Consider the following 26,738-nt stretch of genomic DNA (forward strand, 5'->3'; position numbering starts at 1 on the left):
TCTTAAAAGAATTGTATATTTATCTTAAAAAATTTATGTATTCATCATAAAAAAATATATTTACCTTAAAAAACTTTTGTATTTATCTTAAAAAATATATGTTTATTATAATAAATTTTTAATTTACGAGCTAGCTTCCTGCGTTCGTTTTTCTTAAAAAATTCGCATGTTTACCTTAAAAAATCTGTGTTTAATGTTACAAAATTTATATGTTTGTCGACAAAGAATTTCTATATTATTATTGTAAAAAAAATTATGTTTTTTTCTTCTATTTCCCTTAAAAATATTATTTTTTTATCGTTACATTATTTCTATGTTTGCTTTCTATTTTTTATTTTTAAGAAAATTTGTATGCTTACTTTCAGAAAATTTCTGGATTTATTGTAAAAAAATATTTGCACACTAATGTCAGCTACAAAAAATTAGCCATTATAATATATATGTAGTTTAACTTATTTTTAATATGTATTTTATATTCTAATGTGCATTTTATCTTGATGATTGATTTTAGTATACACTTAGCATAATAAAAAAAATATATTTATTATCATAAAATTTGTGTTTATTGTTAAAATATATTTCTATATTTATTTCTTTTGTTTCTCTTAAAAAAAAGTTTTATGTTTACCTTTAAAATACTGTTTTTTATTACGAAAATTTTGTATTTATAGTCAATAAAATTATATGTTTATTTTCTATGTTTCTCTTTAAAAAAATTGAGCTTATTTTTAAAATATTTGTGTGTTTATCGTTATAAAATTTCTATATTTAATATATATTTTTTGTATTTTTGTTTTTTATGTATATTTTTCTTTTTTTCCTGTTTTTTATTTTCATTCTTTTTTCATAAAATTTGTAAAGAAAAAAGAAAGCAAAAAAAGAAGAAGAAAGAAACTAAGAAAACCAATATGGAAATTACAGAATTAATATATGAAGGACACAAAATATAATAAATATATTTTTATTTTTATTTATTCTTCCAAGATAGGAAAGGGAATTCAATTTCTTAGTTTCATTAGATTTAGGTCCAATTTGGGTAACCAACTTAATTAAGCTTCTTTTGATAAAATAATTTAAAAAATAAATGGCTCTATTAAAAGTAACTTATAAATAAGTTATTTTATATTTGAATTTTTAACTCTAAAAGTATTTATTTTATAGAAATGTGATGAAAAGTAAAAGTATTATGAGAGAAATTATTTTTTTAACTTCTCTATAAGCTCCTAAATAGCTTCTTAGAAAGTTAAAATTTAATTTTAAAAATTACACCAGACATTAATACTACTACTTTTCATAAGTCAAAAATAAAAAAAAGTTACTTCTAAAATTTTCAAACGGACTTATATTACTTTAGTTAGCAGTGCCTCCATTTTAAATTATTTTTTAAAAAGCAGACACACACGAACTCATATATTAAGATAATAAAAAAATGAATTAATAACGTTTAAAATTATATTAATACGTAAATAACTTTTAAATAAATGAATATATAATTAATTCTTAGTCAACTATCTATTAAATTGAAGTTTTTTTTTTAAAAAATTCATATAATATTAAGAGTTAATTTAAAATACCAAAATTTTCTATTTTGAACAGGTATTTTGAAAACGAAGATAGTAATTAATATAAATAATTTGTAAGTTTTAAAATAAAATATGTAATCTTTGAATAGAATGATCTTTTAAAATATTTATCTGATCTATATTTTTTATTGTCAGTAAAAATTATCATCTTCAGAGTAAATGTATTTTTTATGCTTTGAAAATTTGTTCAAAAGATAAAGCGTTAAACGTCTATCTATAATTTAAAAATATCTAGTCAATTGTTAAATAACATTTAAGTAATTTATTTAAGTGGCTCTTGTTATTAGACTCGCAGCTCTTAACATATTAATAATTCATCATTTACATGATCATTTAGATTAGTTAGTTTACTTAGTTGTATTATTAGAGACTGATTAAAAATTTTTTAATTGTAAAAGAATAAATAAATAATAAAAAATAAAAAATGATATTTACCATTTTTTTATTTTTGATATTGGAAAAAATATGGAGTATAACCGAGTTATAGGAGTGTAGGGGCTTCACGCGAGTGTGACGACTGTGATCAAGAAATTGGATAATTTGATTTGAAGCACAGTAATCAAACGGTCCGATTAGAAGTTGGGTAGTACACAAATCGAACCGTCCGATTTGCGCCCCCAAACGTCAAATATGCATGCATCCCTCTCCTACTTGTATACCCCCAACCACGCGTCAAACATGCATGCATCCCTCTTCTACTTGTATACAATCGTCGGAGTTCTATGTTACTAATTATCTTCATCATTCTAATTATGTAAGTTTTTATTTTTAAATATTTTGATTTAATTAAAATAATAGTGATAATGTTAGAGATTAATAGTTTATTATAGTGATAATATTAGAGGTTAATGTAGTAATAATTTTTAAATATTTTGATTTAATTAAAATAATAGTGATAATGTTAGAGATTAGTTGTTTATTATGGTGATAATATTAGAGATTAGTATAATAATTGTTAAATATTTTAATTTAATTAAAATCATAATAATAATTTTAGAGATTAGTAGTAATAAATTACAGTGATAATATCAGAAATTAGTGTAGTAATAATTTTTATTAAGATTATGGATATACGATAATAAATTAATTATTTTTATTAATAGATTGTTATAGTAATAATTTATATTAAAATGTGTAGGTATGATAATAAAATAATTAATATTAATTGTTATCAATAAATTTATTGTAGTAATAATTTTTATTAAGATTATACATGTGATAATAAATAAATTAATTAGTATTAATGGTTAATAATAAATTTATTGTATTAATAATTTTTATTAAGATCTAGGTACGATAATAAAATAATTATTATGAGTATAATATAGAAGATATATACAAATAATTAAATTAATTATTTTTATTATGAGTATAATATAGATATTTAATAAAGAATTAATAATTTATTATTGTGTGTTGTTAGAATAGAATAGAATAGTTACATGAAATTGTTTGTTATGTTAAAAGTGTAAATATTATAATAGAATAGTTACTTAATTAATGTATTATTATTATTATTATTATTATTGTTGTTGTTGTTGTTGTTGTTGTTAACATGATTATGTTTTATTCGTTATGTGATAATGAAAATTTGATTCTGTTAAATTTAATTTGTTAATTAAATAAGATTATATTTGTTTAATGTGATCTATGACTACGTTTTGTAGGGTTCTCGGATATTGCAATGTGATCACTACATTTTGCTGGATTCGTACAATCAAATTGTGAAGGGATATTTACGGGAGACTGACTTTTATTACGTTTTTCAAATTGGAATTGTCCAATATCAGTCAGCATTGGTTAATGCTCTGATCGAGAGATGGCACCATAAGACTCATATGTTCCATTTTTCGGTTGGTGAGTATGCTGTGATGCTAGAGGACGTGGCAATAATTCTTGATCTTCCGACGAATGATCTGCCAGTTACAGGACTGACACTCAATAATTATGAGGCGTTAGAGGCTGAATGCTTAGATCAGTTTGGTGTTGCACCTAGAAAGACAGAGTGTAGAGGAAGCTTCATCAAGTTGACGTGGTTTCGAGGACTGAAAGATCATTTGGTGTTGGCTGACGATATTCACATTCAGAGGTACGTGAAGTGTCACATAATGTTATTGTTTGGGACCGTTATGTTTGGAGATAAATTTGGGGCAGAGGTACACTGAAAGTTTCTGCCATTACTCCGTAACTTTGCTGGGATCATACAATTTAGTTGGGGATCGACATGCCTGGCACACCTGTATAGAGCGTTGTGTAGGGTAACTCGTGTCAACTGCAAGGAGATTGATGGTCTACTAACACTTTTACTTACCCGGGCTTGGATTCGTCTACCATTTCTTGCGCCGATTCCTGGCAATCTTCGACTATTTCCGATTGCAAACAGGTAAATTTAATTACTATCTGCTTTGAAAAATTGTAGCACGCTGTATTTTAAATTTGATTGATAAAAGTTAATTAACGAATTGTCTGATGTCAGGTGGCGTAACTGGGAGCATGCTGATCACCCTTACAGATTTCGTAGTCTTGTTCACTTTAGGAGAGCATTAGATAATCTGCAAGAATGATAGATATGTTGTAATAAATTAGTATCTATTTTTACTTAGCCATATTATTATGTGGTGTGTAATCCTCCTTTACTTGCATAATGTGTACAATTTGTTTGGGAGGCATATGCAATTGGTCGCATTGATTCAGACGTGATTCCTTTTGAAATCCGACGCATTCGGTTATTTGGAGTGCCACAGTTCCGCTTATAGCTTCTGCAACTGTGTTGGAATCCAGCTTCGAATGATTTTGAGAAATGGTGGCCTTAGTATAGATGTGACTACCATTGTATTTCTTTATCTCCCAATAGTACTTCTTGGATATTTTGCTAACTCTGATCAGCCAATCACAACCTGCACCGTACTGGGTACATTTAGCATAGAATGTCGTCAATTCTGACTCATGCACCCGATAATCTACACCTCTACGGATGATATAATCTTTCATCGCCTTAATTACTATCTCCCTAGAACTAAATTCCATTTCCATGGTGAATTCACCATCCGTCAAACTAGGAAGCTCTGCTACAATCACGTCACAAAATTTATATTTCCATAAATAATTCTTAAATACGTGTCTCGTCAATAAAATTTATGATCCGTAAATCAAGAATAAATCATGCAAAAGTTAATGAATTAATCAACTAGGTCATCAAATGCTATTTAATAAATTAATAATCACACAAAAATGCGAAATACTAAACTTCTCAACATACATGTTTACTTGATAATTAAAAACTAAACAATTAATAATTATATGCTATATTTTACATATTTACCGTTACCTTAAATATTTGTCTCAAACTCAAAATCTATGGATAAATCATAATTTAAAATTACTACATACCTGGATTTATATATTGAGGAAACTTCGATGCATGCATGGCCTCCAAATTCAATGACTGCATGGATGTTGACTCCTCAAATGGCTGCTGATTTGCTAGTGCATTCGCCACATCCGCCACATCTGTCGCCATAGCATCGTCAGCTTGATCTTTGTCTTCACCTGAATCAACGACCTCATAGTTACTTTCAAACTCTTCCTCGCTATCATTGTTGTAATCTTCTAATAAAATATCTCGGTCCGCTGCAGACTGTTCGAACTCAATATACAGTTCAATAAACGATATTCGGGACCGACTTTCAAGATACATTGAAAATATTTCTTGCATGCTCGTTTTATCGGTCACGTATTTCGTTTGAAATTGAACGAAACCACCAAATACAGATATAGGATATCTGTATAGAATACACGACACTCTCCTAGATATTTGAGAATTTATCTTCTCACAAATCACATCTTTTAAATCTTCAAATGACAGTATGAATGAAATTATAATATCTAATGGATTTTCTCACACAAATTTCACTCTTTTAGATATTTGTAATAAAATTTGACCATGATAATACACTTTTAACATCACTTTATCATCCATGATAATAGAAAGAAAGAGAAAGAGCAGAGATGAGCTTCAGAAATTTGAAGAGAAGAGTGTGAGAAGAAGAAGACAAAGTGGATAGCTCGGTTATGCAGTTGGTATATATAAAACTGAAATCGGACCGTCCGCTTTTTTGATGATTCAATTTTTTTTTGAAAACTTAAATTGTACAGTCCGATTAGTAGCACTGCCGCAAAAAATATTTTTTGCGAGAAATCAGTAGATCTGATTTTATTGTACAACAAAAATTTTATCCTGCACACTAAAGATCGTTGGGTCCGATTTTTTTGAAAAAAAAATTTAAACTCTTCATACATAAAATTGGTGGGTCTAATTTCTTTGCAAACAAAATGTCTGTCCAACACAAATTAAATAGTTCGATTTGTGTTCCCCTCACCTCTAAAAAAATTAGACCGTTCGATTTCTTTCCGTCAACTAACCACTATTACAACAATATAAAACCCCTAACTTTCATAATTACATCAAACTAGATGTCATATCAAATAAAAATTAGCCGACATTTACTCTTATCTCTATGGAATAAGATATTCAGTAATAAAACTTAAATCAAACATAAGAATTTTGAAAATTTCTTTTTTTATCCCAACAATTTCTGGAAATAAATGATCCGGATTGGATTTGGGAGAGAAAATAAGAAAACGAAGAAAAAAACAAAGAAAGAAAAAGAGGGTGGAATTAATTTGCCTCACCTGATTTCGCTGCCCGTCACAGTCACATGCAGTAAGCAAATAGTCTCTCTTTTTAATTAATTATTTATTTATGATAAAAATTTAATTTTTATCATTATTTATTTATTTATAATCCTCCAATATTGCCGGCCTCGGTCCGGTGCTACCCTTATACGGCGTCGTTTAAGCCTTTGCCTTCGCCCCTCTTGTCTCTTGCCGGTTACTAATAAACCAAATCTCTCTTTCTCTCTCTCTCAGTTCGTTCTTCGTGCTTCTTATACACTGAGTTGACTCAGTCATTGCTACTCGCTCTCTCTGTACTCTTCTTCAGCTACTCTTCGCATTTTCTCCGTTCTGTCGTTCTCTCTTCCTTTGGTACTCTCTCTCTCTCTCTCTCGGTTTAAATTTAGCACGTGCTTGTGATCCGCACGGACAACGCCATTGAATTCTGTCTCCTTTTGATTTTATGACGCTCCTGAAACCGAATTTGGTATTGTTAGGGTTTTGTTTTTTCATTTCTTGTTCTTTTTTTTCTTTCTTAATTGAAATGCAGTGTTTGTTTTCCAGTATAGTGCAGCACACAGCGAGATCTTGCTCTTTAGTTTTCTATTTTACCAAAATTTCGGAATTTCTTTTTATCTTTTGTATTTATGTTGAGGTTTAGTTGCGTAGCTTGAATATCTGATTCACTATTGAATTGTGATCTTCTTAATTATGCAGTGTTTGTCGATGTTTTGTTCATTTAATTAAAATTTCCTCAATTGGGTTTAATGCTTGGAAACTGAAACTTTGTTTGCCTGAGTGGTCTTGGACTCTTAGTGTCTTGTGTAGTGAATAGTGATGATTTTAGATGCTTTCTTCTTTGTGTATAGAGAAGTGTCTGTGTCGGTGATTTGCAAAACCTGGCTTTATTTATGTGTGATTGATGTTCAAGTTCTGGAATTTGTTTCTTCTGAGATTGGGATTTGGCTATTGCTCAAATGTGAAATTCGATCCATTTTCATAGAATTCAAGTCAGAAATACGTTCTTCTACTATTATCTTTTTTCTTGATTTGAGGGGATGTTGAAACTTAGAAGTGAGTCGATGAGGAAAATATTCTTACTCTGAAATGGGACATTGTAAAAACAACGTTCTGGAGTTATGACACTGATCAACATATTTTCATCACTGTTATTTCCTTTTTGAGTTGAGATCTTGACTTCAGAGTTTGTTTAGGATGTTAAATTCAGTCTTACATTGAACTTGTTTTGAGAAATTAAATGGTATTTTGTTTAGTTAAGGTATTGAAGTTTGTTGTGTTTTAGTCTCAGACTCAAGTTCACAAGAATGTCTGAGAGCGCCTTGAAGGATCTCAATACAATTCCTCCAACTGAGAGGAAGAGTGAGAGCTCCAGCAAGGCATCTCTAACTAAGCCTCCAGTTGACAATGCTAATGAAAACCTGGAAGAATGGCAAAAGAAAAAGAGTTGTCCCACCTTGGTTTCTCCCCCAGTAAATGGTAATCAAACTTTGAGTGTCAGTTCTGGTGTTGAGATTGGAAATGCAGAAGTAGAATACATCGAATCTGAGAACTTGAGTGATCTGGAAGATATTGGCACTTGTCTCAAGGTATTATTTTATTCATTATTTTCGATAACTATTAGTGTTGGTATGGCATTATCATGGGTGTTTCTTGGTCCATTTTAATTGTAAAATATTTGTATAATAAATTCAATTGTTATTACAGAACCTCTTATCTGGACTTGACTCAAAGGATTGGGTCATGGTTTGTGATGCACTCAATAATGTACGCCGTTTATCCTTATTTCATAAGGAAGCAATGCTTGACATGTTGTAAGTATAAAAGTTTTGTATGTTTTCATATTAAAATATGTTAAATATGCCATGTTTTTTTGTAATTATTTATTGATATACTCTCTGGTAAACAGGGGGGATGTGATCACATTTGTTGCTAAGTCCCTTAAAAGTCCTAGAAGTGCTGTTTGCAAAACTGCTATCATGACGTCTGCAGACATTTTCAGTGCATACAACGATCTTATAATAGATTCATTAGATCCTTTGGTAAGTCAATGCTCATTATTTCTACAGGAAAATTTCATGATTAAAGCATTTTGGGATATCATTTTTTTAGTGCACAGTATTATAATAGTTATATTTTTGTATGCAGCTAGTACAGCTTCTTCTCAAATCTTCACAGGACAAGCGCTTTGTGTGTGAGGCAGCTGAAAAAGCCTTGATAGCAATGACTATTTGGATTTCCCCAGTGGCATTGTTACCGAAACTCCAACCATATCTTAAGAATAGGAATCCTCGTATTCGTGCAAAGGCAGCAATGTGTTTTTCTCGAAGTGTTCCACGACTGGTATGAATATGATTTAGGACAGCTCATATTGATGCTTCTACTTTTTCCTATAGAATTATCGGTTTCATGTTTATCCTACAAAGCTTCCTATGTCTGTGTCTGATGAATGGTTTACATCAACAATTGAACATCATGAAAATGTATACACATTTTTGTTGATACTCAGTCATATACAGAACATACCTGCATCAAAAAGAAGTGTACTTCTGTTTTGCTGATTGAGGAGATGTTGAAGCTGTTTTCTTTGGTTATTGGGTGCATTCAATGTTTTTATTGTGTTGGTGCTTCCTTAATTTATTTATTTATTCTGTCTTGGTTGGGTCATGTTTGTTTACTTTAATCTGTTAATAATAAAGACCTTATTATAATTTTAGTCTAATGCGTGATGAAAAAATGTTTTAATGCACATTCTTCTATGGATGTATGTAATATGCTATATCATTCAATTGTCCGCAATGTATGCAGGTGTGCATTCTTTAGTTCTTATTTCCCCCCCTTCAGGGTTTACCCATCAATAGTTATAGACTTCTTGTCATGATACCTGTATGACCGAGTCTGTATCTGTCATATAAGATCAGTTCTTAAGTAAACCAATATAGAAGGCTGACATTTTCTTAAATGACTGATCCATTTATGAGTTGATTGCATGTCTTTTCTTCTGTTGAACTTTGAAGGCAATACCGGTGAAGTAGAAAGAAAGGACACTTGGCCTATGTAATTTCTGCAGCCGGATGTTAATATTTTCTGTTTATACCTTGTCCTTTATTGAACAGGGTGCAGAAGGCATAAAGACATATGGTATTGACAAGTTGATCCAAGTAGCTGCATCTCAGTTAAGTGACCAGCTACCAGAGTCTAGGGAAGCCGCTCGAACTCTACTTCTTGAGCTTCAAAATGTATATGAGAAATTTCATGATCTCATGCCTGCTGCTACTGTTTCCGAGCAACCAGAAATGGGATCTTGGGAGAACTTCTGTCAATCAAAACTCTCACCTTTAAGTGCTCAAGCTGTACTTCGAGTTACTAACATTGCTCGAGAGGGTCTTGTTTCATGACACCTGCATGAGCTTAGTGTGCATCACGATTTCCTGGTTGGCTTGTCATTTTTCTTGTGTAAATACAGTGCGACATTGAGATTTGAGTTGCTGTTGGAAGCACGTATTGAGCCTAAGATTTGTTATGTAATTCTTTACCTAGCGGTGGTTACATTACGTATTTCACGTTTATTGCTATATGATAGATATGAGTTACATTACTTCCATGTCCAATTCTCCATGTACCCTCTTTAGAGAATTTGGTTATCAAATTCATCATTCAGTGTGAATATCTGGGCCTGAGGACCCAAGTCTTTGTTTTCTCAGATTTTCCTGTCATGGTATTACGAGACAGCAGCAGTCCTCGATTTGCATATCAATTACTTATTATATAATATATAAACCATTATTTTCTTGTTAAATAACGCCAAAATTTTGTAGGATGAAATTATGTTATGTTATTCGGTTGTATTGATTATTGACTTTACCATTTGGAACCCGACCTCACATCATTAGTTTCACTTAATTTTAGTTTTGATCGTGCTGTCATGTAAAATAGACCGGAAAAGCCATTGATGTACACCTCAACGCTGTTGTTTGCGTAGCTAGAATATTACATATCTCAAATTTTCAATACACTGCATCCTCCACTTTACTATCTATTCACTTTTCAGAGGTAGGGAACCTGTCAACTTCGTTAAATTATGAAACTTGAACTATATAAATTGGGGTGTCAAGTTCAATTATTTGAACTGGTGGATGAGATTGGAAGCTTCTATTAAGGGAACATGGCTGACATGTGAGTACACTGAAGATGAGCTGTGTAGTTTCCTATAAATCCTTCACTAAAATTATGACGCATGTTTATTCAACTTCATCTGATTGACCCACCACTTCCATTTTGTGGTTGCCAGTGCTACAATAAGAGTATCATAATCAAGGGACTTCGTTGTGAATGAAACAAAGTACACATGGTATGACTATTAAATCTCAGACAATCACTCATAACAAAACACAGCAAATAATTAATGAGAATTATTATTATTATTATTCAGATATTTTTTTTCTTCCTTTGAAATGAATGTATTAGTACAGGATTGCATTTTTTTAGGTTATGTTTGTTTACAAGCACGGGATATTGAGATAGAAATACAGAAACATAAAATCACGTTTCACAGATAAGACATAGACATAGATATTATATCCAGAGACATTGTTAAAACACCCTTTTGCCCAATTTGCAGATCAAGTGCCGCTTCTATTAGTCAAAGCCAATTTATTGGTGTAAGAGAAAGCCAACAAAGTGGTTCTTCTACAAATGTTGGAGAGGAAATGAGACAAAATCCTGCAATAGGATCAAGAAGGCACAAATAGATACAAGTTAAAAGGTATCTGTTGCTACTTCGCCTCTGGCTAATGCTTATAATTAACAAGTCTGTTAGAAATAATGGAAGATGAGTAATATAATTGACATTAGACATTAAACTTATGAGCCACAAGCTCTTCTATGATCATCTACTTGCTATTGTTAAATATAATTTTGCTTGTTGTGTTATGATAAATATGAATGTCCATTTTTTCAATTAAATTATTTTGAACGGTCCAAAAACGGTGTAAAAGTTTTAAGGTTGGACTGCACATTTATGAAGTTATGAAAAGAGAATATTTCTACATGTATAAATAAAAAAATGTGGCTTGTGAATTACACACAACCAATAACAATAGGAATATAAACACTTCTCTTTCTTTCTCTCTTCATATACCTATACTGTAACATATACAATATTAATATATAAATTATCTAATAGTGTGATAATAATATTGGTAAACACTAATACTAGAGTCTTTTATTTATACGTTGTTATTTTAATTTTATCACTTTTCTTTATTTATTTATTTTACAATACGTTATCAGCACACAACTCTTGATCAAAATTTAGAAAAACTCAAGTAATAAATTTTCATTATATCAAAATTCTCTCTTTTTGAATTTAATGCTCTTAATATATCTGGAAATAATTACTTATCATGGATACTAGATGCTGAAATCTATCTGATTCAATGAATCTTGAAGAGACCATTAAGGCTGAAAATAATGCATCCCAAAAAGATAAAGCCAAAGTCATGATCTTTCTTTATCGTCATCTTGACGAAGAATTAAAAAATAAATATCTCACACTAAAAGATCATGCAGATCTGTGAAAAAACCTTGAACAAAGGTATAATTATGAAAAGACAGTGATACTTCCTCAAGTCCGGTATGAGTGGACACACTTACGTTATCAGGATTTTAAATTCATAAATAAATATAATTCAGCAATATTCCGAATTGCCTCACAAATGAAATTATATGGGAAAAAAATAACTAATAATGACATGTTAGAGAAAACTTTTTCGACTTTTCATGTCTCGAATGTACTCCTGTAGCAGTAGTATCAAGAAAAAGCATTTAAAAAATATTATGAGCTAATTTCTTTCTTTCTTGTTGCTGAGCGTAACAATAAATTACTTTTAAGAAATCATGAAACGCGTTAAGGTGGCGCTGCATTTCCTGAAACAAATTAATGAAATCTGATGCATATCAAGCCACGTATGTCACGGCTAAACATTAGGAAACAAATTCTTTTCAGTTTTAGTTGATTAGGTGTATCCCGATTTATTAGGTGTAAATATCTTGCATTACCACAATTAGGAAATCAGGTAGCTAATTGTTAGGTACAGTATTGTATATATACTTGATATGCTATTCAATAAAACACAACACAATTTGGCATGGTATCAGAGCGAGGTTGGCTCTGATAATCATCACACAAAAGAGATCTCCGCCGCTGAAATGGCTGGAGTAGGTATGACTCCTCCAAAAGGAGAGAATTCAAAGAAAGACGAAGATGGATCCAACAAAGGACCATCGCCTTATGATCTGAGTGCTAGCGACAATCCTGGAAACGTAATCACACAAGTGCAATTACGAGGAGAGAACTACGAAGAATGGGCTCGAGCTGTGAAGGTGTCGCTGCGTGCTAGGAGAAAGTGGGGGTTTCTAGATGGAACTCACAAGAAGCCACAAGAAGGGGCATCTGAAATGGAGGATTGGTGGACGGTTCAATCCATGCTTGTCTCATGGGTGATGAATACGATTGAACCACGGCTGCGCTCCACCATCTCATACGCTGAAGATGCAAAGGATCTCTGGGAAGAAATCAAGGAGCGATTTTCCATCGTGAATGGTCCTAGAATTCAACAATTGAAAGATGAACTTGCCGAGTGCAAACAACAAGGACTGGCTATGGTGGAATACTATGGAAAACTGAAGACCCTTTGGGATGAGTTGGCAAACCATGAACCAGTGCTTAGATGCTCTTGCGGAGGCTGCAAGTGTGACATTGGGTCACGTTTAGATAAGAGAAGGGAAGAAGAAAAGGTGCATTAGTTTCTAATGGGGTTAGAAGACGTAAGCTATGGCACAGTGCGATCCAATATTCTCGCAACGGATCCTCTACCTTCTCTCAACAGAGTGTATGCAACTTTGGTACAGGAAGAGAGAATGAAGACGATCAGCAGAACCAAAGAAGACAAAGGAAGCTTAATGGGCTTGGCAGTACACACTGGGTACAAGCACAAAAGCCGAAATGAAATAAAGCCACTCGTATGTTCCCACTGCGGAAGAACAGGACACGAGATCAAGGGGTGCTTTCAGCTGATTGGGTATCCGGAATGGTGGGGAGATCGATCTCGAGACGAAAAGGGAAGCAACACCAAAACCTCGCATAAGCAGGGAGGACGCTTGCGAGGGGGGGCTGTCATACGTGCCAACACAGCACAAGCCACAGCAGCAAAATCAAGTGACCATGAAGAAGAAATAGGAGGAAGCGCAGTGACTGGACTTAGCCAAAAACAATGGCAGATGCTGTTAGAGATGCTAAATGGCAACAACGGAAGTAGAACTGAAAGCATGACTGGTAAGGAAAGATATGTTGTGTGGATTATAGATAGTGGAGCCTCTAACCATATGACAGGGAATTCAAGAGATCTAAGGGGCCTAGAGCGTATTGAAGGATGCACGGTGGGGCTACCAAACGGAGAAGAAGTTCTTGCAAATACAAAGGGAATGGTGACTCTTGATGGAGGGCTTACATTGACCAATGTTTTATATGTGCCAAAACTAAGATGCAATTTGATTTCAGTATCACAATTAACAAAGGATGCAAATTGTACTGTACTATTCACTCATGAGCTTTGTGCTATGCAGGACCTCATTTCGAGGATGCTGATTGGAGCGGGTGAACAAAGAGATGGGCTCTACATGTACCGTGGTGTTCAAAAATTCACAGCATGTCAAACCCAAGAGAAGAGTAGTATTGATCTTTGGCACAAACGAATGGGACATCCTTCCTATAAAGTGGTACAAATGTTGCCGAATTTGAATGGTGGTTGTAAATTTGAAGAGAAGAATAAATTATGTGAAGTTTGTGAAAAATCTAAACAAACACGAAATAAATTTCCATCAAGTGATTTTCATGCAACACATCCTTTTGATTTAATACATTGTGATTTATGGGGACCCTATCGTACCCCCTCTTCTTGCGGAGCATCTTATTTTTTAACAATTGTTGATGATTATTCAAGAGCAGTTTGGATCTATTTGTTGTGTGAAAAGCGGGAGGTGTCAAGTGTAATGATTAATTTCTTTGCTCTCATTGAAAGGCAGTTTAATAAACAAGTCAAAGAAGTACGCAGTGATAATGGGACCGAGTTCATCTGTATGCATCCATATTTTTTGCAGCATGGAATTGTTCATCAAACATCTTGCACTGGGACACCCCAACAAAATGGAAGGGTAGAGAGAAAACATAGACATATTCTTAATGTAGCTCGTGCACTGAGATTTCAAGGATCTTTGCCCATTCGATTCTGGAGAGAATGTGTTTTAACTGCAGGACACTTGATCAACCTAACACCATCATCTGTTCTTAACGGAAAAACTCCTTTTGAAATGATACATGGAAAACCACCTGACTATAATCATCTTAGAGTTTTTAGCTCATTGTGTTATGCGCACAATCAACAAACCAAGGGTGATAAATTTGCCAGCCGAACGCGTACATGCACATTTGTGGGATACCCATTTGGAAAGAAAGGATGGAAACTTTATGATATGGAAAGAAATATTTTCTTTATATCTCGTGATGTCAAATTTGTCGAAACCGAGTTCCCGTTTGCGTGTTTGGCCCAGGAAAATTTGGTTTCCACTTCTTTAGTGCATGAGGAGAATTTTTTGGAACCAATTAATAATAAGCCCATACTTGATGTTCACGAGGAGGTTCTTCCTCAGACTAATTCCAGTGACGAGCCCGTTGTTGCTGTTGGGGGGGGGGTGGTGAATCTCCACATACAGACCCAACAAGCACAGCTTCACCCCTCATCGAAACCAGCAACCCCTCACCAACTGTCTCAGATAATGTGCCTCTTTCTACCGACGCCACCATGCCCTCTGAACTTCCTCTGGGTCGTGGACACCGCGTAAAGCATCCTTCGATCAAGCTGCGTGATTTTGTCACCAACACCATCATCGTCAACCCGTCCATCTCTTCACCCTCTCCATCACATTCCTCAGGTCCACTCTATCCCTTGTCTCAATATATGTCATGCGATAAATTTTCTGTGCAACATCGTACTTTCCTTGCAGCAATAGGGGAAGAACGTGAACCCACAAATTTTCATGAGGCAATACGTGATGCTCGATGGAGAGAAGCCATGAGCGTTGAAATTAAAGCTCTTCAGGACAATGGTACTTGGCACCTTACACATCTACCACCGCAGAAGAAGGCTCTGGGGTGCAAATGGATTTATCGCATCAAATATCGTTCGGACGGGCAAGTTGAAAGGTTTAAGGCACGCCTCGTCATCCTTGGTAATCATCAAATTGAAGGGCTGGATTATAATGAAACCTTCGCCCCGGTCGCAAAAATGGTAACTATTCGCACTATTTTAGCTGTGGCCGCTGCTAAGGATTGGGAACTCCATCAAATGGATGTTCACAATGCCTTCCTCCATGGGGATCTTGAGGAGGATGTTTATATGAAATTGCCACCAGGGTTTCACGTCCCTACTCCTGGCATGGTGTGCAAACTTCAAAAATCCCTTTATGGACTCCGCCAAGCTCCGCGCTGCTGGTTTTCTAAACTTTCTGTTGCCCTCCTTCAGTACGGGTTTCAGCAGTGTGCCTCCGATCACTCACTGTTTGTCTCTCGTCGTCACAATATTCAGCTTGTGGTGCTCGTTTATGTTGATGACCTTATCGTGGCTGGTAATAATTCTCTTGCTATTTGCCAGTTCAAGGACTACTTAAATCAATGCTTCCACATGAAAGACTTGGGGAAACTAAAATACTTTCTAGGGGTGGAAGTGGCTCGCTCTCCCACTGGCATTTTTCTTAACCAACGCAAATACGCGTTAGATATTATCATGGAGACTGGCATGCTTGGCTCTCGGCCTGTGTCTACACCTATTGAAGAAAATCATCGTCTTGCATTGGCTGAAGGACCTTTGCTCTCTGATGCAGCCCAGTATCGTCGTTTGGTTGGTCGTCTCATTTATTTGTGCTTTACTCGCCCAGAACTCTCATACAGTGTTCACATTCTTTCTCAGTTCATGCACCAGCCTCGTGAAGAACACTGGCAGGCCGCCTTACGAGTTGTTCGCTATCTAAAAGGCCGGCCTGGGCAAGGTCTTTTATTGCGCCGGGAAAACGATTTTACCTTGCATGCTTGGTGTGATTCTGATTGGGCGGGTTGCCCTCTTACTCGTCGGTCTCTCACTGGCTGGGTTATTCTCCTTGGCAACTCACCAATTTCATGGAAAACAAAGAAACAACATACAGTGTCACGGTCCTCTGCAGAAGCTGAGTATCGCTCCATGGCTAATACCACTTGTGAACTCAAATGGTTAAAGGAACTGCTCTCCAGTCTCGGGATCTCCCACACGCAACCCATACCTCTCTCATGTGATAGCCAGGCAGCACTTCATATTGCTAAGAATCCTGTTTTTCATGAGCGTACTAAGCATATTGAGGTTGATTGTCATCTTGTTCGTGATGCTATTATCCAGGGCCTCATCCTTCCCTCCTATGTCCCAACAAAATCTCAAGTCGCAGATATCTTGACTAAAGCTCTGAGCTCCCATTCGTTCGAATTAATGTTGGACAAGTTGGGCATTAGTAACTTACATGCCCCAACTTGAGGGGGGATAATGAAATCTGATGCATATCAAGCCACGTATGTCACGGCTAAACATTAGGAAACAAATTCTTTTCAGTTTTAGTTGATTAGGTGTATCCCGATTTATTAGGTGTAAATATCTTGCATTACCACAATTAGGAAATCAGGTAGCTAATTGTTAGGTACAGTACTGTATATATACTTGATATGCTATTCAATAAAACACAACACAATTTGGCACAAATGCGGCAAATCATAACTTCAGAAGAGGTAAATGGTAAGATTTTAGTAACAAAAAAAATTATGGAAGGAAGAAAAATTATGTTACAAAAAAGGATCTCACTAGAAGTGGGATAAATAAAGAAATAATGGACAAAATAAATCAATAGAGGATAAATATTTCCGTTGTGGTGGAAATGGACATTGATCGCGTATCTGTCGTACCCTGAGGCACCTAATTGATCTTTATCAAACATCCTTAAAAAAGAATGACAAAGGAAATGAGACGAATTTTGTTTGGAAAGATGTTGCTAAAAGTTACACCACTCATAATTAAGTATTTGATTTCTTTGAAGATCTTGAAGGAAATATTGGTCATTTGATTAATGATGAAAAAGTTTAATATGTGGAATTGTTAAGTACTAATGTAAATAAATAATATAAGATGTTAAGTTTTATTTTATATGTATTTGAATTTCAAGTATGATGTATATAAATTATGTTTAATAAAATATTTATGTCTATGAATTTCGAAATGACTAAATGTGTCAAGTTCTAAAATAATAATAATAATAATAATAATAATAATAATAATAATAATAAAATTTTAGTATATGATACTATATATAGTATTTCTTAGAAAAAAAATTAATCAGAATACAATTTTACTGCGCATGTACTTTTACTGATTTTATTATTATTATTTGTATTTGAAGAAAATGACAAAGATATATAATGAAGATGCTTGCTTTGCGGATAGTAGAAGTTCGCATACCATTCTAAAAGTAATATATATTTTACTCATCTTATACCAAAAGAAGAATTTGTTAATACTATTATTAACTTGGGCAATGTGATAGAAGGCTCCAGAAGAGCTATAATTTTGTTTCCCGGAGGAACAAAATTTATAATAAATGGTGCACTATTGTCTACCAAGTCGCTAAAGAACTTGTTAAGTTTTAAAGATGTTCGCTGAAATGGATATCGTATTAAAACAATGAATGAGAGAAATCATGAATATTTATATATCACAACTCATGATTCAAATAAAAATGTTATATTAGAAAAGTTACATTCACTTTCATCTGGGTTATATTATACTAAAATTAGTGAAATTGAATCACATGCCATTATAAACCAGAAGTTTACTAACCCAAATGAATTTATAGCTTGGCATGATCGATTGAGTCATCCTGGAATAACAATGATGCAGAGAATTATTGAAAACTCTCATGGACATTCACTAAAAGATCAGAAGATTCTTAAATCTGGTGAATTCTGTTGTGCTATCACCAGTAAAGATTGTATTTGAATCTCCTGAATTCCTTGAAAGAATTCAAGACGATATATGTGAACCTATTCATCCACCATGTGGATCTTTTATATATTTTGTGGTCCTAATAGACGAATTTTTGAGATGGTCATATATGTGCTTATTGTCCTCTCGCAACCTGGTGTTTGTGAGATTACTTGCTCAAATTATTCTATTAAAAGCACAGTTTCCAGGAAATTCAATTAAAACAATTCATTTTGATAATGCTGGTGAATTTACTTCTCAAGCCTTTGATGCTTATTGTATGGCTAACAGAATAAGCGTTAAACATCCAGTAGCTCGTCTTCACATACAAAATGGGTTAGTAGAATCACTTATTAAACACCTCCAATTAATTGCTAGACTCCTACTTATGAGAACAAATCTCCCGACCTCAATTTGGGGGCATGCTATTTTACATATCGCAACATTTATTCGTTTAAGACCAACAAGTTACCATCCGTTTTCTCCTATGCAATTAGCTTTTGGCCAGTAGCCAAATCTTTTCCATTTAAGAATATTCGGGAGTACGATATATGTTCCCATTGCACCATCTTCTCGCACCAAAATGGGATATCAAAGAAAATTAGGGATATATGTTGGATATGATTCTCTCTCTATAGCGAGGTATCTTGAGATACAAACTGGAGATGTATTTAAAGTTTGATTTGCAGATTGTTATTTTGATGAATCAAAATTTTTAACATTAGGGGGAGAGAATAATCATCCTTAATGCATTTAGATCTTTGATCAGGACAATGTGAACTAGAAGTTCAAAAGATTATACATTTGTAAAGAATAGGAAATGAATTGCCTGATACATTTTCTAATACAAAAAGCATAACTAAATCCTATATATCAGCTAAAAATGCTCCAATTAGAATTGATGTCTCAGTCAGACAAATAGCCATCGAAACAAATTCACGTTAGAAGCGTGGTAGGCCTGTCGTTTCCAAATATAAAAATCATCGAAAAAAAAGAGATAAATAATATTCCTGTTGAAAAAGATAAAGACATAGTAAAGACACCTGCTGTTGTCTAAAATTTTGATATAGTTTTGATGCCAGAAGACGTTGAGGTACTTAAAATTGTGAAAATGACGAGATCTCGATAAATTATGTTTTTACATGAGAAAAATGGGAGCAAAATAAAACAATTGTCAATAAAATATTTGCATGATGTGGCATTAAATGTCATGCATGAAAGTAAGGATCTTAAGTCAAGAACACTTAAAGAATGTCGACAAATAAATAATTGACCAAAATGGGAAGAAGCTATGATTGAGTTAGACTGAGTTAAATGCAACGTGAAGTCTTTGGACCTATAGTTCGTACACCAAAAGATGTAAAACCTGTTGGACACATATGGATATTTGTGAGAAAACGAAATAAAAAAAAATGAAGTCGTACGCTACAAAGCTCGACTTGTGGCACAAGGTTTTTCACAAAGGTCCGGTATAGATTATGAAAAAACATATTCCCTTGTAATTGATGCAATAACATTGCGTTATTTGGTCAATTTATCCACATACCATAAACTACATATGCATTTAATAGATGTGGTAACAACCTACTTATATGAATCATTAGATCGTGATATTTATATAAAAGTCCTTGAAGGATTAAAGATATCTAAATCATCCAATGAATATTCACAAGAATTATACTCAGTCAAATTGTAAAGATCTTTATATGGTTTAAAATAATCTGGATGAATGTGGTATAATCATCTTACTGAGTATCTGGCAAAAAACAAATTCAAGAATGATGATACCTGCCCATGTGTTTTCATAAAAAAATTTGCATCTGAATTCATTATAATTGTTGTATACGTTGATGATTTAAATATCATTAGAACCCCTGAAGAGATTTTAACAATTATAAAAGCTCTAAAAGAAGAGTTTGATATGAAAGATATTTGAAAGACTAAATTTTGTCTCAGCTTACAGATAGAGTATAAAAAAAATAGGATATTTATTCATCAAACAACATACACAGAAAAGATCTTGAAGAGATTTTATATGGATAAATCACATTTATTAAGTACCCTAATGATTATAAGGTTTTTAGATGTGGAAAATGATCAATTCTGTCCTAAAAAAGAAAATGAAAATATCATTGGTCCCGAAGTACCATATCTCAGTCCCATTGGAGCGCTAATTTATCTTGCTAATAATACAAGACCTGACGTATTATTTGTGGTGAATTTACTAGTAAAGTATAGTTCCTCTCCAACCAGAAGACATTGGAATGGAATCAAACAAAATTTTTAATATCTTCATAAGATAGTTGATATGGATTTGTTATATATATATAAATACAAGTCACAATTAGTTGACTATACAGATGCGGCATACTTGTCTGATCCACATAAAGGAAAATCTCAAACAAGATGCCTATTCACATATGGTAATACAACTATATCACGGAGGTCTACAAAACAGACGATAATAACAATATCCTCTAATCATGTTGAAATACTAGCAATACATGAAGCAAGTCACGAGTATTTTTGGCTCACGAGTTTGATCCAATATATTTTGTCATCATGTGGAATGATTGATCATAAGATAGCTCTAACTGTTATGTTTGAAGATAATACAATATGCATTACTCAACTTAAGGGTGGATACATCAAAGGCGATAGAACAAAACATATTTCTCCTAAATTCTTTCACTCATGAGCTTCAAAGTCAAGGAACAATTAATGTCTAACAGATCTGCTCAAGTGACAATCTAGCAGATTTATTTACAAAATCACTTCCAAAATCCTCCTTTGAAAAATTGGTACATTAAATTGGGATATGCCGATTCTGAGATATTAAATAATATCAACAAAAGAGAGAGACTGTACTCTTTTTTCTTTGGTCAGATTTTTTTTCCCATTGAGTTTTTTTTACAAGGTTTTTAATGAGGCAATCTGCATCACGAAAGATATTGTACTCTTTTTTCTTCACTAAAGTTTTTTTTTATTAAAATTTTCTTTAGTAAGCTTTTAAAGAAGCACAATCCTACATGGACATCAAAGAGAGAGTGTTATGATAAATATGAATGTCCATTCCTCCAATCAAATCATTTTGTGTGGTCCAAAAACTTAAATAGTGGACGCTGCAAAAGTTCTAAGGTATGAAGTTATGAAAAGAGAATATTTCTACATGTATAAATAGGAATAGTGTGGCATGTGAATTACACAATCAATAACAATACGAATATAAAAACTTCTCTTTTTTTCTCTTTTCATATACTTATGCTACAACATATACAATATTAATATATGAATTATCTTTATAGCGTGATAATAATATTGGTGAACATTAATATTAGAGTCTTTTATTTACACTTTATTATTTTAATTTTATCACATCTTCCTTATTTATTTATTTTACAATAGTTTGGTCATATTTTTTAGTTTCTTCATTGTTCTTGTTAATCTTTTAGGGCAGTGCTTGAAAGAAATTTTTGGAAGGGCAAAACATCTTAATAAAAAAAATTATATAATAATATTTATATTATAATAAAATTTATAAATATAATTATATATTTTTAAATTTATTATTAATATGTAGGATTATATATGGTTAAGGTTAACCAAAAAAATAAATCTGATTTTGGTTAATAAAAAGATTTGTTTAGGTTAATAAAGCAAATCAATTTAAATAAAAAATTAATTTTAAAAAATTAATTTTTATATAAAAAAATTAATTTTTGCACATAAAAATCTATTTTTATTTAAAAAATTAATTTTTATTTATCTAAGAATTGATTTTTCTTTTCAAAAACTTAATTTTTTATTTAGATTATATAAAATCAACTACAATTTATAAATTGTTTTTAACATTTTAAAAGATTAATTTTACCTTTAATAATATTTATCTTTTAAAAGTCTTAAGACTAATTATCTTTGTTATTATTTTTCTTACAATCAAATAATATAATGCATGAAAATATATGAGATGTTGATAATACATGATAAAAAGTTTGAGAGTAGTGAAGGTGAGTGTTGAACACAGATATATAGGTTGGAAATATATCAATTTAACAAAATAAACTAACTTCTTTTTCTATGAAATAGTACTAATATTTTTACAAAAATTTTTGAAGCCAACAGAGTAAAATGAATAAGACAACTTCTTGATAAATATTTTGAACTGAAAAAGAGGCCAATCTCAAAAAAAATTTAAAAATAATACTTATTTCCGATGAAATACTACATGGTTTTCATTTACCAAAAACCTTTATCTTTGGAGAAATGGCAATGAAAATTCAAATAACTTTGTAATATTAAAATCGTTCGTCACTTTTAACTATATACATTAATATCAATATCAATTATTAACAAAACACAATTTAAATTATTAAAAATTTTATAACCAAGAAATAACAATTGTCCATACCCTGTGCAATGGAGCGGCAAATTGATTAGTAGATACATAAAATACTGTCAGAATAAAACAGAGATTGTGCACAACATGGATCATATGCAAACGTCATAACTAAGATATGATCAAGCGTGCACAATTCAGGACCTTCACCCTTCATCCCCTTCTCTCCTATCCTTCCTAAGAAGAACAGTACAACAAAGAGGGCTAACTGCCTAAGGACACAGCCTACTGTTCTTTCTTCTGAGAGTCAGAAGATTGCGGAGCATCAGTTGTTGGCTGCTTCATACTAGCCTTGGCCTCAGCGAGAAATTTGGGATCTGGCTCGTGTTTTTCGGCAGGTTCCCTCATCGCCAAGTATATGTAAAATGCTATGACTACATTAACTGATATAACCGCAAGAAATCCACTCACTAGTGTCACAGAGTAAGGGGACAAATTGTCTGTTCCTGTTACACAAAGGGAACAAGGTGAGCTAGTTTTACATCATACACATTTTATTATGGGGCATTACTCTACATTGCATTCAAGAAACATTAAAGGAAACAAACAAGAAAACTGATGAGATCCATTCCCACCAGGCAAGGGAAATGCAACACTCAATAAATAACACAAAGGGAAACTTTATATTTGAAGAATCTTAGTATGGGGACATTTAGATAACAGTTCAGATAAACAAGTAAACATATACCAAGAGAATCAAAGAGTTCTGTTTTGAGAATTAAGCTGATATGTTCAGCATCTCAAAGCACTGAAAGATGTTGACAAAATGCAATTTCATATATGCTTAGCAATATAATAGTAGAAACAAAAAAGCCTTATCCATTATCCCACTAGGTGGGGTTGGCTAGAACAAAGGACGCCATAATACCACCTGGAAAAAATATGGGAAAAGGCACTTGTGTGATCACCCGTCTATGGGATTGTTTGGATGAGCTTCTAAATAAATATACTTTTTCGAGTTATCTTTTTTTAAAAGATCTTTTAAAAAAGTAAAAGTAATTTTATATTTGGATATCACATGCAAAAAGCTCTTTTTATCTATCAATTATGTTTCGGCACAACAATATAAAAGTACTTTTTTGTTTATTTATTATGTGAAAAATATCTTTTTTATTAAAAAAAGATCTTTAAAACAAAGATGTAAATTGTAGCTTCTCAAAAAAGATGTTTTTTTATTTTTTATGCTTTTACTTTTACTACTAGAAATTTGCCAAACAAGCACTATATGTGAAACATAAATAAGAAACAAGAAAGCATCTAACTTGCGATTTATATTTGCAATGACTATTACATATTTCCAATTTGCAGATGCCACTGAAAATTGAAGCCAATGTGTGACTAGAAATTTCTGAATGCCTTTATAAAGGCAAATTCTAACTTAATGCATTGTTTAAGAAGTAATAACATTTCCCTTCAAGATCATGAGTTGTCATAACCAACCTCTTTATCAAGTTATGACATTAAAAAGAAAAACCTCTTCGACAAGAAAGCAGAAAACAAGTAACAAAGATGGGTTCAGTACTTGAAAAATTTGAGATAAACCCAAACTCTTAAACAAATGTAAGACCAAGAAATTATCAAGCAAACCAACAACCACTTGGAAAAAAATATAAATCAGTAAAGAAACAACTAAAAATGCTTAAAACTATGAAACCTTACCAGGAAACAGATTATTGTTAAAACCATACAGAATTGCAACAGGGACAGCCCACATGAACATTGAAGCAATGAAAAACTTCTGAATCACACTCATTGTTGCTTTTGGTCCCTAATGAAGCAGAAACAGAAAAAATAAAGTAAAATAAAAAAATAAAAAAGAAGAAAAGGAAAAGACTAAACCAAAATACAAATGTACCTTAAATTTCAGTCTCAATGAAATTCATCAACACAGTTGCAAACTTTGAATAAAAAATGGCACACTCAGTACACCATATTCTTTACCTAAGATACATTCCATGTTCTTTACAGATTTACCTTGTGCTGACTTTTCTTCATTAACATTAGTAACACTAATTCCAGAAGAAAGCCTCTTTAAGGTTTGTTAAAGATTTACTTCTTTCTTTCTTTTTATCCTAGTTTTTTCTTCTTTGTTTTTTTCTCTTTTTTTCTCTTTTTAAATACATAGCCATTGATAATACACAAGGTAAATCAAATAACCTTTGATTTCTATAAATCACAAGTACAAAGGAGCTCCATCCTAACCAAGTGTATATCCAACGTACAATACTAATCAAAATTCAAAATTCCAGAGGATTGCAATGGGCAGAGACACCCGAATCGATGGCAGAAGCATTAGAACCACCTATCTCATAGCATAACATCCAAAGGACAGAACCAAAAATTCAAAAACGGCACAACCTCCAAAACACACATTACAGAGCCAGAACAGCACCCACAGTCCAGCAAAAATAGTTGTTCTGCATTATTCTTCTTACTAATTAAGATATAAATATAATCAACAATTTTGTAATGATAAATATCGTACAACCATATAATTAAATGAAAACCTAGCAGGAAAGAAAAAAGAAAAAAAATGAAATAAGAAAAGGCAAATCCAAATAAAGAAAAGAAACGAAGGAGGAGGAAAAAACCTGCTATTATTGGTGGCGGCGACGGCGCTGGCGGGTGACGGCGGCAGGACGCTCGTGCTGCAGCAGCAGCAGCAGATTCGAACCACGCACAACGCAGGAGGAGATGGCGAGCAGATCTGGCGGAAGAGAGGAAGCAGAGGAACAAGTCGTCGGCATCGGAGGCGGCCGCAGAAGCGCCGAGCGAAGCTCAGGGAAGGAGGGTTAGGGTTCGCATGGTTTGGCCTGCTAAGTCGTGCATGTGACGGGCGTGAGTCGATGAAGGTCGGAGTCGACGGTGGTCAGTGTGATTTTGTGAAGTGAGTCGTGAGGGGGAAAATATCGAACTGCAAAAATTAAGTTCTTAAGTTTAACCGGATAGTTGGGGTTTAACTAAAATATAACAAAAATGAAGAATGAAAAATGAAAACAACAATATATTTTTTATTTTAAATAATATTTATTTACAATGTACTAATTTATACATTTAGTTACATTTTTACAAGCAAAAAATAATTGAGTATATAGTAAAATTAGTCTCTAAAAGATCATGATCTCCAATTTAATTTTTGAATTTTTTTTAATTAAGTATATCCCCAAAAATTTTAGTTTGATCACGTTAATTTTTTTGTCACATCTAATATTGAGGGCATTAACGAAAACTAACATGACACGTTAAATTACATGTCAGTATATTTTTTTACATTTTAATTATAACCAATATCATATTTTTATAAATTTTGATCAAATCAGTCTTTAAGTGAATGCAGCTGCAGCAGTTCACACTGCAAAATTCTATATAAATTTAATCAGGATAAAAATTTTAAGAACATAACCAAAAACATTATTAATTCCACTTATACCAATCCTAAAACCTTAACCAAATTCTGTGAATAAAATGTCAAATCATAACCAAACACTAGAATAAAAGCTAAACCAAAAAAAACTTCATTGACAAAATATACATTGATTACTTTAATAATTCAAAAAAAAAAACAAAGTCAATAATCAACTTTAGAGTAATGAAAATGTTTATTCATCAAGAACGAAATCCTAAGATTAGAGTGATGGCCATTTTTTTTTCTCTCTATCAACTTCAACAAACAATAAAGAATGTAGAAAAGAGAGCAGATAATTATCAACAAGTTTAACCCCATCATGAGTCATGACTCTCGTCGTTCATGCCGGATCTGGAAGGCCCCATGCCGCCACTGTCAATCCTTTCTAGTACAGGAATTGTACTGTATGGAGTGGTTTTAGTGCCAGTGTCAATGCTCGTGGTGCCACTTGATGGGTTGGTTCCAATGGAAGTGCCTATTGATGGTGTGTTTGTTATAGGTGTTATACTAGTCTCTACAACATTGCATAAATTTTCTTAAATACTTCATTG

At 32.7% G+C, this 26,738-nt stretch overlaps 3 protein-coding genes across 4 annotated transcripts in view; 2 read left to right on the forward strand and 1 right to left on the reverse strand.

Annotated features, from left to right (window-relative positions):
- Positions 1-4,147, forward strand: part of LOC107490748 (protein MAIN-LIKE 2-like) — an 8,071-nt gene extending 3,924 nt beyond the window's left edge. Inside the window, exons 2-4 of the mRNA XM_016111552.2 lie at positions 3,251-3,672; positions 3,796-3,966; positions 4,060-4,147. Of these exons, the coding sequence (XP_015967038.2) occupies positions 3,251-3,672; positions 3,796-3,966; positions 4,060-4,147 (681 nt within the window). The remainder of the gene's footprint in view (positions 1-3,250; positions 3,673-3,795; positions 3,967-4,059) is intronic.
- A 2,278-nt stretch (positions 4,148-6,425) lies between these two features.
- LOC107490798 (uncharacterized) lies at positions 6,426-10,077 on the forward strand. Of its 2 annotated transcripts, none has more exons than XM_016111609.3 (6): positions 6,426-6,629; positions 7,567-7,864; positions 7,983-8,089; positions 8,185-8,317; positions 8,424-8,618; positions 9,392-10,077. In XM_016111609.3, exons 2-6 carry the CDS (start codon positions 7,583-7,585, stop codon positions 9,671-9,673), a joined length of 999 nt encoding a protein of 332 aa, XP_015967095.1. In that variant the 5' UTR covers positions 6,426-6,629; positions 7,567-7,582; the 3' UTR covers positions 9,674-10,077. The 2 variants fall into 2 exon arrangements, with proteins under 2 accessions (XP_015967095.1, XP_015967093.1); XM_016111607.3 differs by having other exon boundaries at positions 6,427-6,629; positions 7,561-7,864.
- A 12,700-nt stretch (positions 10,078-22,777) lies between these two features.
- On the reverse strand, positions 22,778-25,711 carry LOC107490799 (uncharacterized). The gene is made up of 3 exons (XM_016111610.3): positions 25,373-25,711; positions 24,441-24,549; positions 22,778-23,227 (listed from the first exon to the last, which is right to left on the reverse strand). Exons 2-3 carry the CDS (start codon positions 24,532-24,534, stop codon positions 23,007-23,009), a joined length of 315 nt encoding a protein of 104 aa, XP_015967096.1. The 5' UTR covers positions 24,535-24,549; positions 25,373-25,711; the 3' UTR covers positions 22,778-23,006.
- Between the last annotated feature and the right edge of the window lie 1,027 nt (positions 25,712-26,738).

The sequence above is a fragment of the Arachis duranensis genome, chromosome 5 (genome assembly GCF_000817695.3).
Source record: "Arachis duranensis cultivar V14167 chromosome 5, aradu.V14167.gnm2.J7QH, whole genome shotgun sequence".
Classification (NCBI taxonomy): Eukaryota; Viridiplantae; Streptophyta; class Magnoliopsida; order Fabales; family Fabaceae; genus Arachis; species Arachis duranensis.